The sequence below is a fragment of the Rutilus rutilus genome (genome assembly GCF_951802725.1).
Source record: "Rutilus rutilus genome assembly, chromosome: 3".
In the NCBI taxonomy this organism is placed as follows: domain Eukaryota; kingdom Metazoa; phylum Chordata; class Actinopteri; order Cypriniformes; family Leuciscidae; genus Rutilus; species Rutilus rutilus.
In genome coordinates, this window is record NC_140211.1 from 58,871,520 (window position 1) to 58,886,453 (window position 14,934).

Consider the following 14,934-nt stretch of genomic DNA (forward strand, 5'->3'; position numbering starts at 1 on the left):
AAGTTTGTTTAATTGTGTTCTGTGTGTGTGTGTGTGTGTGTGTGTGTGTGAGAGAGAGAGAGAGAGAGAGAGAGAGAGAGAGAGAGAGAGAGAGAGAGAGAGAGACGGTGTGGCTGGTTGTGGTGTGTGTGATACAGAGAGAGAGAGAGAGAGAAGACGCTGGCTGGTTGTGGTGTGTGTGTGTGACAGAGAGAAAGAGAGAGAGAGACTGGATGTGGTGTGTGTGAGTGTGACAGAGAGAGAGAGAGAGAGAGAGAGAGAGAGAGAGAGAGAGAGAGAGAGAGAGAGAGAAGACGCTGGTTGGTTGCGGTGTGTGTGTGACTGAAGATCGAGAGAGAGAGAGAGAGAGAGAGAGAGAGAGAGAGAGAGAGCGCGGATGAGATTCTCCGGTTGATCTGATCTGTGTGTCTGCGTGTGTGAGTGTGTGTGTGTATCTGCGGAATGGAGGTCTATCCTCCAGACACTGAAGGGATGATGGAGGCTTGGCTCGACGACCACCGAGAGTTCGCATATTCTTACTTTGTACGAAAGGCTTCTCGGTGAGTTTAAAGGCGCAGATTGGCAACTATTGGATCAGTTTAAAGACGAGGCAGTTCTGGGATAATGAGAGTGAATGTAGAGCAATACTCGCTGCAGCTGCTTATTCTTTATCATTATGGACACATCTACAGTTGAACTGTTTTACCTTTGTACTGCGTAAAGAAAAGGGTCAGTATATAGGCTCCTGCATATTTCCTATGTTACATAATGTGAAACTTGATTTATAAGAGGAATCAAATCTGAGGTTCTGTGTGTAGCCTTTCATTCACATTGTAAGATTGTTTAATGCTTTTCTTTATTAACATAATCAGTTTTGTAGAGTTGATATACACACAGCTACTGTAATGACTTTAGCCTATACTCACCACTCACACACTGTTTAACCAACAAACAAACAAATGTGTGTACCTTTAAATACTGATGTGATTGACATATTGATTTGATGTTATAAATGCACTTTAATGCAGAGCTTAAACAAATAAGTTGCCATAACTGTGATGTTAGATGAATTAACACACCTGAATTCGCATGTCCAGGTGACGACGATTGTGTGTTAGAAATTTGGTCTGTCCAGTAAAGGCGAAGTAATGAAGAAAAACAATATATAAGAACTTATGAAAACAGCATGAAGGATCTCCTCTTAGTGGGACGAAGGCAGATCATCTAAAAACTTATGACACTTACTGTCAAATACAAATAAAGAAAATAAGAACAAATAATCAAACTACTAGCAACAGCACAAATAAATACAATAGAGAAACGATACTAATAAAATAAACAGTGCTTTTTAGAAATTGAAGTACAGAAGTAATCAAATGTAAAATAACTTGGCATATTCGACTGTATAAATGAAAGATTAATCCTTATTAAAGTTACAAAAGCTATTCAGTCCAGAGCTGTGAGTGATTTTCTTGTCTTTTAATGTTTGATTAACATTAAAAACACAGACAGCAGGAATATTAGGCTGCTGTCACTTTAAGACATAATGCACGGATCCAATACACACGCACGCGAGTTCTCTTTCGAGTCTTGCTCTTGAATGTTTAAATTGGCAAAGCTTAAAGGGGTCATATAATGCCATTTTTGTACAAGCTAATATGATTCTTTAGGGTCTAAATTAAAAGTTTGTAATATACTTTAATTAAAAATTCTCATTAGTATTGTAAGAAAACACTCATTTTACCTGGTCAGAAACGCTACGAACGCTATGTGTTTACTGATGTATACGTTAGTTCATTGACAGATTGATGTTACAGCTAATGGTCATGAAAAACTTTTTTCCGGTAAATGTAGGCTTGTCCGTGATGCGTAACGTTCTCTATGCAGTGTTCGGTACAGCTGTCAGGGCTGAAGCACTAACATTTTACTGATCTGTTTAAAAAATAAGCAGTCTGTGAGACTATGACAGTCATTAGGCACATAAACAGCACATACTCAGACAGGAGCTAATACCTTTTTCAATGTTCTCGTTTGTAAAGCAGTCTGGTGAAATGATACGCGCAAACATGAAAGCATTGCTGTTGATCGTGGGGAATATTCCCTTCGAAAACAAAACTCAGCCACTGCGTCTTCAGCGGTACGGATTACCGCAGGAACATCAAGATGATGCAGTGCTCCAGCGTATCAACAATGACGCGCGGGCTATGATTGACAGCTTGCTCACGAGCGAGGGCGGGTCTGTGTTGAAACGCTGCTGTCAGTCAACAGTCGTGGGAGGGGCGTCCGACCGTGTGACGTCACAAGATCGAACGGCTTGATTTGAGACAGGGGAACACATATAAGAAAATGTAAAAAAAACACTGGATGGATTTTTATCATTTTATGATGGTTGTGTACAGGCACCGCCAACACACATTTCAGTACAATCAGCTTGTAAAAGTGCATGTACCATTATATGACCCCTTTAAATGAGTTTAGATTAAACACAGAGAGCGACGTGTGCCGTTCAGGGTAAATGACCGGTCATGTCCGAGCAAACGGCGCTCGCATTGAACAAAGTTTACAAAGAGTGACCGTTTTGTTTGCGGTTTCTTGATTATCGCTGTTGTAATGTATTATTGGGGAGCCAGCATGTGCATCCATCGACAGGAACATACATTAGCGGAACTGTCAGTTTTACGCGTTGTTATTTTCAACAAACCAGATTATAGATGCGTCATCAGATTTGAGATCTTGATTTGAGATTTGAGTTAAAAAACGTTTGTTCTGCTTCTGTCAGTGTGTAGCGCCTACCGCTCCGCACTCCGAGAATCCCGACATATGGAGAAAGTCGCCAGAGTTATTGTTAGAAGTCAATAGTTTTGTGAACCTGTCTGTGTTATGCTTCAGTCATTTAACTCTCACGTCTGGACAACTGTTATTTATTCTGGACCACTGAAAAAACAGCCCATGCAAATCCTAATTATTTGATTGGGTAGGATATCCTCGCTTAGCACGAGTAACTTAGACGTTTATTAAATGGTTGGATGGTGTCTCATGTTATTTATTTAAACTATTCTAGCCAAGGACAATTTAGGTTGAGTCCATGGAGACCGTGGTGGAGTTTGAATATCCTCTCCGGATAATAAACATTTCATTGGAAGCATTTGTTATTGTCTATTCTAATGCTTGCATTGTAATGTTATCTTAACAAAAGCCAAGCATAGTGTTGTTTTAACAGATATTGGATGTAATCCACCAGCTAATGTTATGATTGTGGGGTCTTATAGACTCCAAGGTTTTCCAGTTAATCTCAAGGTCCCATTCAACCTCTAATGAAAGCGTAGAGAATTTAACATAGAGCCTTTGTAACGGTTCATATAGATACTGTAGGTCCACTTATCTGGCAATAAAACCTTGAAATGACTGAGCTGTTTTATCTTGCTTTACGTAGGTCAACTATAGAAGATTTGAAACAGATAACAGGAGGAATGGAAGTGCCACCTTTCAGTTACAAGAGCCTTTTTCATTGAGTTTATTTGCTGTTATGCACATTACAGTACTTTAGCATGATTTCAGAAAATGTACTGTTTTTAACAGTAAACATTTGCTGGTGGATTACGTCCAAATCTGTCAAAACAAAACACTATGTAGTGGCTTTTATTAAGCTACAGTAACATAACAATGCAAGCATTAATGATTTTTATCTAGTTGCTTTACCAAGATGGCGCCAAATGACCTGACTTGTCTTTAAGGACTTTGTCACTAGCGAAGTACACACCACATATAAAATGCATTCAGTTGTTATTCTCATGCTGGGTAGCTGCACGAGTCTGGATAAATTGAGGATACATTATTTTGTTTGTTAAAATCATGATTCTCCCACGATTCTGAATGGACAATTAAACTAAATAACAAGTTTTAGGTTCTGACAAAATGCAGTCTTAAAAAAATGCTTAATCAATTTGAAATATTAAAAAAAATCAGGTTGAGTGAATGATTCAATGACTCACTCATAAAGACTCTCATTACTGGATGAATCAGCGTTTTGGAACAAATCTCTTGAATGAATGATTAAATGACAAACACATTTTTTAACAGTCACTTGGCGCCACCTACTGGTGTAACGATGAAATTGATACAATCCTCATTTGAAGCATCAAGTTACTTCCAAAAGTTAGTTCCCTCTATTTTGATCTCTACCGTAGACTTCAGTGTTTATATCCGAACAATTTACTTTTATCCCAGTACTTCTGTGATAATTTGGATGATTATCTGAAATAATGAGACCGTGTGGCTAAAAAGCTGTTTGATGACAACGGTTCTCTGGATCAGAACGCAGATCTGAATCGTTGTTGATCGTACTTGTCAATGGTTTAATAGACATAGATGAATCGTTGTCATAAGATCGCATGGATGTTTGAATCAAGATTGGCATCTTTTAACGATTAATCGTGCAGATCTAGGGGCAAGAGACTTCTGAGCTAATGTTTTTGATTGCATTTCTTTTGAAGGGAAATGGTCAACGCTTGGTTTGCTGAGCGTGTCCACTCCATTCAACCGTCTAGGGAAGCATCAAAAGCCCCGCAGGAATCTTTAACGGTCCTTCATCCAGCCGATGCCCCGAGTCCGGCTCCATCCACTCCAACACGTAAGATCTCAGCGTCTGAGTTCGACAGGCCGCTTCGCCCCATTGTGGTGAAAGACGCCGAGGGTTCGCTCACTTTCCTAAGCGACACAGAACGGGTTCAGATGCCTCTTCCTCCTTCCCAGCGCGCAGATGTGGGCGGCGGCGGCGGGATTATGAATTCAGGAGATCGCCAAAATGGTGATCGCTGTGCTCGTTTGTTGGACCTCGTACGCGATGTTTCAAGTCACTTGGATCTTACTGCCCTCTGCCACAAGATCTTCTTACACACTCACGAGTTGATCGCTGCCGATCGCTACTCGCTCTTCTTGGTTGGAGAGGACAGCTCAAACAGAAAGTTCCTGGTTAGCCGGCTCTTTGATGTCGCGGAAGGATCCACTCTTGAAGAGGCTTCAAACAGCGGCATTCGCCTCGAATGGAACAAAGGAATTGTGGGATATGTGGCAGCCACTGGACAGCCTCTGAACATCAAGAACGCATATGAGGTGAGAATGTCATTTCACCTGCGGTTTACCATTTAAGTGCTGACTATAAATGAGACAAGCTAAATTCATCTCTGTGCTGAACATCATTTGACATTTTAAAATCCCCCTGTAGTCAATTATTTTAGCCCTTAAAGCTCATCTTTGATCAGCAAAATTACATATTTAAAAGTTTTTTCCTTGGAAAATGCCTTAAAATATCTTGAATGTAACTCGACACCCTTGCCTCATTTAGTATTCGCGGTTCTATGAATATGCAAATGAGCCCCGCCTCCACTCACTCACTCAGCTCATAGATCCACTGGTTGACGATTACACGTTGATCTGATTGGTTACAAGGTAGTTTGTGACGTCAGAAACACCAGCGATTTCAAAGCGTGTTTTTGAGACTGTCTTTGGTTCACTGCAGTTTTAAGGAGGAAATACTCAGCAATGGTGTCGACTTATGAACTTACACATGCTTTGTCTTAAAGCTTATTAAAAACACCACATAGACACATAAACAACATTAAAAGCTGGATTTTCAACACAGGGGGACTTTAAATGAGAATGAATTACAAATTGCATAAAATAAATATAAATGATTGGTGGCTACATCAGCAACAATATCATGAACACAGCAAAGCTATTCTAGTAACAATGCTAGTTTTCTTCTTTATGTGCTCACAATGAAAATTGCCAATTATCCGGTACTAAAAATAGTATAAACACACTCTTGCTTGTATTTTAAGACATTTGTGTCTTAAGGAGATGGTCTAGTTACTTAAGAAAAAGAAAATGTCGCACTATTAAGACAAAGTTGTTAAAATTTAAAATGTACTTTTATCTCGGTAATCTCAGACAGAATTGTTTGCACTGATAATGAGTCATATTTTAACAGATTAATGTCTTAATCTGATACTTCTATATTATTTTGTCATGTGCATATAAGAAAACCCTTCAGTTTGAGAGACTTAAATAACATTTGCTGCTTTAAAAGTCTCCTTAGAAACGCATTTTAGGCTATCTCTTAAGGCCTTTGATTAGATTTAAATGTTACGCAATTCAGTTGCTAACCAACAGTTTGTATAATGATAGCAGGTATTTTTAGCTCTTTGTAATTTAGTTTAATTGCGCTTCTCCCAGACACAGGGAATGAGAGAGAAAGAATGAAAGATTAAAGTGAAAAACAGGATGTGTCTGATTACGGTGAACGCAAATCCTGAACCATGTTTGCCTGCGAGACACTGTGTCTTATGAAGATATAAGGCGACAAACTTCATGATGAGGTTTTAGAATATTAGAACATGATGAAATCAAGAAATCAAGTTATTTGTCTTAATTTGTCTTGATTACTTAAAGGTGAAGTATGTGATTTCTGTGCCAAACAGAACTGCAGTTGCTCTGGTGTTGCAGGACCTACTAAATCTGTAAATGTCATGAGTAAATAAATCACTGGAGCCACAAGATATGAAGAAGAAAATGAAATCATGACAATGTTGATAGGAGAACCGACACACGGTCCCAAGGCCATGCTAACCAGACACATCATAGTCCTCGGTTTGAGCTAAACATTACATTGGAGATCAAACAAGGCAGTGAAAATTATTTTTGGGGTAGAAACTCAATATTAAAGTGACCCTATTATGCTTTTTTAAAGTCTCCTAGATGTGTTTTGGCGTCTCCTATAACAGGTTTACATTCATCCAAGGTCAAAAAAACACTTTCATTTCCTCATAATTTACATTGCAGCATAATCTCTTTTCTCTCAGTGTCTGAAACACTTAGTTCGAAGATTCAGTCTCTCTAAACCCCGCCTCTCTGAGAGCTGCTCTGCTCTGATTGGTCAGATGACTCCAAACGCTCATTATCATTTCTGAATCTCAGCTCTTGATACACAGCAGAAAACAGCGTCTTCTCGACACGAACAACACGAACCAAACTCTTCCAGTCTCAGATAAATGACAGTGTTTGAGGGCGGAGCTAAGAGACCAGGGGGAAAAGAGGGCGGGGCTTAGAGATTTAGAAAGCTGTTCAGCCAATCAAGACCATAGACTGGAATTATGCAAATTAGATACAAACCTACGTGGATTCAGCAGGAAGTGAGGCTGGAGTTACTGACGACTCGTTTCAGTTCAGATTCGCTTCTTTCTTTTAGGAGAAAATAAATGTATGATCTTTCACTTTGATCTTTAAAGCTTTGCAGACCTTTTACATTCACAAAAGGTAATATTGGAAAAAGCACAATAGGGCCACTTTAAATTGAATAATTAAAAAATGCATTGTCTTATTAAATGGGTAGCTGATTTTTTTTAATGGATTTGTGGTTGATTTTTCCCACTGTTTTTCCTGCATCAGGATCCACGCTTTAATGCAGAAGTCGACCAAATTACGGGATATAAGACGCAGAGCATCTTGTGTTTGCCCATCAAAAACCACCGAGATGAGGTAAGAGATCAAAACTCTTGACCTGTTACACTATATATGTAACATTTACCATCAAAACTTGAGTGCTGAGTCTGATGTAATGCTTAAAGGTTGTTGGTGTCGCACAAGCGATCAATAAAAGGTGTGGAGAGAACAGCCCCTTCACAGAGCAGGACGAGAGGGTGAACACTTCTGCACTTTCTATATCATAGTCAGTTTATTGGATCTGTCTCGTTCTGGCTCTATAACAATGGCTTTATTTTTAATCTCAAAAGGACTTTTCTTCGTACCTGGCTTTCTCTGGTATAGTGCTACACAACGCACAACTCTACGAGACATCGCAGCTGGAGAACAGGCGAAACCAGGTATGCTGATTTCCCCACATTTTAGTAAGAAATCAGTTTGTATAGATGCAGATAAACCGTGACTTGGCGTGTTTGGGCTTGTGTTGTAGGTGTTGCTGGATCTGGCGAGTCTGATCTTTGAGGAGCAGCAGTCATTGGAGGTTTTACTGAGGAAAACTGTGGCCACCATCTTGTCTTTCATGCAGGCTCAAGAATGCACCGTCTTCATTACCGACAGAGAAACGGCTGTAAGACCAACATATTGCATCACATTTACTTCCAAAAAGCTTAAACTTTCATAAAACATGGGAATATCAAGCGTGTTTTGCATTTCTTTAGAAGACATTGGCTATCCAAAATTTAGGATGCTTAAAACACCGAAGATTCACGAGGAGACGACGAGCTGAGCTTTTCTGAATCTTGGGCCAAAAAACATTGAGAACAACTGAACTATGGGGTTGTTTAGAAGATTAAAATATATAAAATACAAAATCTCTTTTATTTCGATTAATTCCAGAAATGTAATGGTGCATGACTAGTCTCCACAGAGCAACCCTTTCTTGTATATTTTCCCCCCAATAATATTATGTTTTGGCAATAGTTCGCCACTGCTAATTCTCAGCATTTAGGCATTATAAAAGAGAGGCTGTGTTGGATATTTCCAGAACCGAGTGAGAGAGTTAAGACACACTTGCGTCCTTTATAGCAGACTGAATTGCTTCCTTATTTGCCACTGACATTTACCTGATGTTCCCAAAATACCAAACATTTTAAAATTACATCTGCATTTCCTGAAGGAAATACCAGTGCTTGCAAAGCAGCAAAACAATGGTGTTTAATCAGTTTTACAGTAGGTAATCTTAGGCTTCAGGCTTTCTGTGCTGCGTCACAGTCTTAAACTTAGATGTGCAAATTTACCTCAAAATTGGATCAAAATTGGAAAAAGCTAATAAAGCAGCATTTCCATCCCATGTGTTCAAGAGAACAAAATAGTCACGACTTAGGAAATTGGTGCAAAATATCAGAACTAAAAATGGAAGCTTTTTTCCTCCATCATAAATTGTGTTGGGATGCTGGTGTTCGGGAACACACTCGTGTGTGTGAGACGCTTCTGGAGGGAATTAAACCAAATCATTCTGATCACACACTTCGACTCCGGCGTTTCAGAAACACCAAACCAACGTTAGAGATGCTGCGATGCCATTGGTCCGCTGGTTACTGCAGTTATCCAATCACAGCTGACGCTGAGCCAAAGTCACATGAGTTTATTGTTGAGCATCGAGGGATTTATCCTGTAAATGTGTTTCCATCATAGTTTATGTGCATCGGATAAACGTGCATTCGCGTTAGTTGAGCATATATGTTTCTTATGCACTTAATTACAAAGAATTTATGCACATCTTGGCTTTTCCATCCATCTTTTTTTATGCGATATCCCAAAATGCGCATAAAAACAGGATGGAAACAGCAAATCAGCTCTTGTTTTCTGTCAGCAAGAATCAACATATAAATGACGCTGCATTTGCAGTGTAAAGATGCAAGGAGGAGAACACCAATCACAATTCAGTAAGCAAATAAATAAGACCAAACATTTCCATATTTTATTTTATTTTGTTATTGAGAGAAAAGCGTTCAGCACATATTTACATATTCATCTAAACGTCGGTTATGCGTATAGGAAGGAACTGTCTTCTACATTTAGATGTCTAGGTTAGCTGTTGTGAAGGGGATCAAGGCTATCTTTATGAGGGAGTTCTGTGTATCATAATTCATAGATGTCATGTGTTAACCTGGAAACCTAGTTCTGCTCTGGGTTTCCGCAACTTTACACAGTGTTTATAGTCCTCGGACTTTGCACTAAAGTTCAGCTGTAAAGTGAAAAAAGAAAGCTTGTTAATTCTGTGAATTCCTTCTCCAGGTCGAAGTCACGTTGAGTGTTATGGAAACAGATTAACATTGTGAAAAACATGTACGATCACATCACAGATAAGCAATCCTCCAAGTGTCTTTAGGTTTGGGGAAAGCGAAGTCTGCCAACAAACCCATATTCAGTGTTTGTTATGTGGTCGGGAATGTGGAAATGGAACTCATAATTTAGTGCATGTTTGTTTCAAACTTTTTTTTTAATGCACTTCGTACTGAACTGTGCTTCATTCGTCATGAGCGGGACATTCTAACCCTTCCAGAAATGCACAAACACGGGCACATTAAACCATGTGACTGCCGTTGAGTTTACACAGGCAAGCCAGACTCTAATAGCATTAAAAAAGCCACAGAAATACGGGCCTACTTCTCTGGTAAACCTCTCTAAAGTTGCAGTGTAAGTAATTGCTGTTCTGCTTGTGTTACAGAACACATTCTCCAGTGTGTTTCACATGGAATATGAGGAGCTTGCAGGATCCGTGGACTTCCCGAACAGGTGGGGTTATCATAGAAATTACTATTATGTAATGCAAGGCAAAGTGGCAGGAATGTTCAATATAAGTTAAGCTATATGGAGTTTAGACTATAGACTTTAGCTTCAATACACCTGCCTTGAAGTGTCTAGTGTAATATCTTTTTTGCTATTTGAATATGATGCTTGAGGTTCACTTATACTGGTCTCTTATAGGTAAATCAACTCACACTCATGCAACGAACCCTTTAAAGTCCCCCTGTGCTGAAAATCCATCAATCTATGTGGTGTTTTTAATCTGCTTTAAGACAAAGCATGTGTAAGTTCATAAGTCGACACCATTGCTGAGTATTTCCTCCTTAAAACTGCAGTGAACCAAAGACAGTCTCAAAAACACGCTTTGAAATCGCTGGTGTTTCTGACGTCACAAACTACCTTGTAACCAATGAGATCAACGTGTGATCGTCAACCAGTGGATCTCTGAGCTGAGTGAGTGAGTGAGTGGAGGCGGGGCTCATTTGCATATTCATAGAACCGCGCATACTAAATGAGGCAAGGATGTCGAGTTACATTCAAGATATTTTAAAGCATGGAGAAAAAACATTGAAAAAAATCAAAAATGAGTTTGAGAGGATACATTTATTGACCACAGGGGGACTTTAAACGATTCAAGAATCAGACATCCTGGTATATTTCATGAAACGACAAGGAGCTTTAAGCTAGACGTCAAGATTTTCAGTGATTTTCATATTCTCTTCCTCACACAAAGCTCAAGGGTGTGTTCACACGTGGCAGGATTGGTTGGATTAAAGCGAACTGTAAGTGCGGCTCATTTCAGTAAGTGTGAACGCCGCCATCTGAACCAAACAAGCCGAGACTCTGAAAAGATGGATCTCGCTTCGCTTCCAAAACAAACTCTGACGCAACACGGACCAAAGACATCTAAACCAACCCAAAACAGGATGTATGTAATAAAAGACTTGCAATATAACGTTTAAGACCACTTTTATGCAGATTTATTTTTGGTCATTTTGGAGCACATGACAGTTCGGTACAGGCGTCAGAACCGCGTCTCCTCGCAGCAGATCTTCATTTGTGTTCAACGGAGGGATTCCTGATGCTAATTTTGACTCCTTTGCACATTTTATCACCTTTTCACGAGTTCTCAACTGGTCAAAATACCATATGTACAAACATACAGCGAGCATGTTTAGCCCAGAATGCAGCACTGTTTTGGATGTTTGTCCAGTTCTATCGCAAAATATACATCATAAATACCGCTTCGAACTAAAAGTGTGAACACACCCTAAAGGACTTTGCAATATAACAAGCAAGACCACTTCTGTGATACTTATACGGTGCACATCCCAATCCCCCCCCCAAGGAGCATGTTTAGCACACAGTCTTGTTTTGGATGTTTGGTACGTTTCGTCGCTAAATATATGTCATAAAAGCCTTTTTTTGGGGGGGGGGGGGGGGGGGGGGGGGGTTTGCATCTTTAGGTTCGGCCTTAAAAAAGAAACCAGGACTAAAATGTATTATTTTGTTTTTTGATCTGGACCAAAAGAACCCAAACTACAAGTGTGAACACACCCTAAAAGACTTGCAATATAACTTACAAGAACACTTTTATGGGGCTTTTTTTGGTCATTTTGGAGCTTCACATCCTCATCCTCTTCATTTACACTCTCATTATAATTAGAAAAGAGTGTCAGTTCAGCTTTATGTTCCACAGAAGAAAGAAAGGAACATTAGGATGAGTAAACAGCAACAGAATTTTCATTTTGGGGATTTTTGGCAATTACACATGAAGTTTATTTTCTTAGTAATTTTAAGGCAACATATTTCCTCACTTTTTTTAAAAGTTAAGGCAGCTGATCACTTTTTACAGAGTAGTGTGGTTTTTGTGTCTAAAACCATTTTCTGCATTGCTAGTATTAGCAGTGTTGCACATCTATGAGATTGATTGTGATGATGTGTAGTTATAAGCAGGAGCGCTTCATCATTTGTGGATGTCTTTTACAGGGAATGTGACGTCAACAAGATTAACTACATGTACGCTCATTATGTCAAGAACAGTATGGAGTCGCTGAACATCACCGATGTCACCAAGGACCAGCGATTTCCATGGACTGTAAGTGCTCATAAATGCTTATTCATTCAAACATTGGGATGGGATCATCCCGATGTTTCAACGCTATCTCACGACCAATTCGTACTCACTCGTACGAGTGAGTAAAAGGTGGCTGATTCGTACGAGTGAGTAAAAGGTGGCTAATTCGTACGAGCGTGTATAAGGTGGCTAATTCGAATGAGCGAGTAAAAGGTGGCTAATTCGTACGAGCGAGTAAAAGGTGGCTAATTCGAATGAGCGAGTAAAAGGTGGCTAATTCGTACGAGCGAGTAAAAGGTGGCTAATTCGTACGAGCGAGTAAAAGGTGGCTAATTCGAATGAGCGAGTAAAAGGTGGCTAATTCGTACGAGTCAGTAAAAGGTGGCTAATTCGTACGAGCGAGTAAAAGGTGGCTAATTCGTACGAGTGAGTAAAAGGTGGTTAACTCGTATGAGCGAGTAAAAGGTGGCTAATTCGTACGGGCGAGGAAAAGGTGGCTAATTCGAACGAGCGAGTAAAAGGTGGCTAATTCGTACGAGTCAGTAAAAGGTGGCTAATTCGAATGAGCGAGTAAAAGGTGGCTAATTCGTACGAGTCAGTAAAAGGTGGCTAATTCGTACGAGCGAGTAAAAGGTGGCTAATTCGTACGAGTGAGTAAAAGGTGGTTAACTCGTATGAGCGAGTAAAAGGTGGCTAATTCGTACGGGCGAGGAAAAGGTGGCTAATTCGAACGAGCGAGTAAAAGGTGGCTAATTCGTACGAGTCAGTAAAAGGTGGCTAATTCGTACGAGCGAGTAAAAGGTGGCTAATTCGTACGAGCGAGTAAAAGGTGGCTAATTCGAATGAGCGAGTAAAAGGTGGCTAATTCGTACGAGTCAGTAAAAGGTGGCTAATTCGTACGAGCGAGTAAAAGGTGGCTAATTCGTACGAGTCAGTAAAAGGTGGCTAATTCGTACGAGCCAGTAAAAGGTGGCTAATTCGTACAAGTGAGTAAAAGGTGGTTAACTCGTACGAGCGAGTAAAAGGTGGCTAATTCGTACGAGTGAGTAAAAGGTGGCTAATTCGTACGAGCGAGTAAAAGGTGGTTAACTCGTACGAGCGAGTAAAAGGTGGCTAATTCGTACGAGTCAGTAAAAGGTGGCTAATTCGTACGAGCCAGTAAAAGGTGGCTAATTCGTACGAGTGAGTAAAAGGTGGTTAACTCGTACGAGCGAGTAAAAGGGGGCTAATTCGTACGAGTGAGTAAAAGGTGGCTAATTCGTACGAGCGAGTAAAAGGTGGCTAATTCGAACGAGTGAGTAAAAGGTTGCTAATTTGTACGAGCAAGTAAAAGGTGGCTAATTCGTACGAGCGAGTAAAAGGTGGCTAATTCGTACGAGCGTGTATAAGGTGGCTAATTCGAACGAGTAAAAGGTGGCTAATTCGTACGAGCGAGTAAAAGGTGGCTAATTCGTACGAGCGAGTAAAAGGTGGCTAATTCGTACGAGCGAGTAAAAGGTGGCTAATTCGTACGAGCGTGTATAAGGTGGCTAATTCGAACGAGTAAAAGGTGGCTAATTCGTACGAGCGAGTAAAAGGTGGCTAATTCGTACGAGCGAGTAAAAGGTGGCTAATTCGTACGAGCGAGTAAAAGGTGGCTAATTCGTACGAGCGAATTCGTACGAGTGAGTAAAAGGTGGCTAATTCGTACAAATTCGTACGATTTGTCTAGGGGCGGGGTCAAGGGTGGGTCATTGGTACGAATTCATACAAATTGGGCAACTCGTAAAATATGCACGATTTAGCAAAAATCTTACGAATTCATACGAGTGAGGTCGTATGAATTCGTATGAATTAGCCACCTCGTAAAATTCGTAAGAATTGCCGTGAGATCGGGTTGGATGTTTCTGGGATTTAACAGAGCTCTTATTCATTCAAACATTCACTTCCCACACTATAAACTGCCTCGTTTCCCCTAAGCTGCTTGAATTTTAAACTTTGCAATTGCATTTGTTTTTTTCCCCCCTCATTTCTTTTCGGAAGAGTGAAAATCTAGAGTCCTCGAACGGTCAAATCAAAAGTCTTCTCTGCACGCCAATCAGGAATGGGAAGAAGGATAAAGTGATAGGTATGTGTGTTTTCAATATTTCCACAATCTGAGCTGTTAGTCAACATCGTTCCTAAAATGATCAAAAGCATTTATTAGTGGTGCTACTAAGACAAATATTGATATTACGATTGCTCATATGACGTGATTACACCTCAAATTGTGAAACTAGATGAAAGTGTAGAAGAAAAGAAAATTAGTGAAAACAAAATCTCATAGATTTACATGGACGGAGGGACCAGAATATCATCTGATGCTGTTTTTTTGTATTTGCACCTTAGACACCTCTCATATTTTCTTCTGAATGCATAAAAATATAGTTTATAATTGGCTTTCAGTCCGCACCATTTCTCATGCATTTCTAACTGACGTCATTAAGTTTCTAAACAATGATCACCATTGTGATGCTGGTCGAATTCAAGCGCATTATAAACTATATAAAAATTAAAGTCTGAATTGGTTCGAATAATTTAGCATGTCATCTTCTTAAGGGTTTATGTCT

General features: G+C 39.8%; 1 protein-coding gene across 4 annotated transcripts in view; it reads left to right on the forward strand.

The window, feature by feature from the left end:
• The window catches only part of pde5ab (phosphodiesterase 5A, cGMP-specific, b), a 59,974-nt gene that overhangs the window by 16,642 nt on the left and 28,398 nt on the right, over nucleotides 1–14,934 (forward strand). For 2 of the 4 annotated variants that reach the window (XM_084405408.1, XM_084405409.1), the window contains exons 1-9: nucleotides 405–539; nucleotides 4,473–5,091; nucleotides 7,426–7,515; nucleotides 7,605–7,676; nucleotides 7,770–7,859; nucleotides 7,949–8,086; nucleotides 10,190–10,257; nucleotides 12,259–12,367; nucleotides 14,369–14,453. In XM_084405408.1, coding sequence (XP_084261534.1) covers nucleotides 442–539; nucleotides 4,473–5,091; nucleotides 7,426–7,515; nucleotides 7,605–7,676; nucleotides 7,770–7,859; nucleotides 7,949–8,086; nucleotides 10,190–10,257; nucleotides 12,259–12,367; nucleotides 14,369–14,453 — 1,369 coding nt within the window. In that variant the 5' untranslated portion in view covers nucleotides 405–441. Of the gene's footprint in view, nucleotides 1–404; nucleotides 540–4,472; nucleotides 5,092–7,425; nucleotides 7,516–7,604; nucleotides 7,677–7,769; nucleotides 7,860–7,948; nucleotides 8,087–10,189; nucleotides 10,258–12,258; nucleotides 12,368–14,368; nucleotides 14,454–14,934 lie in introns of those variants that run through there. The other 2 variants (XM_084405410.1, XM_084405411.1) reach the window with 1 other exon arrangement.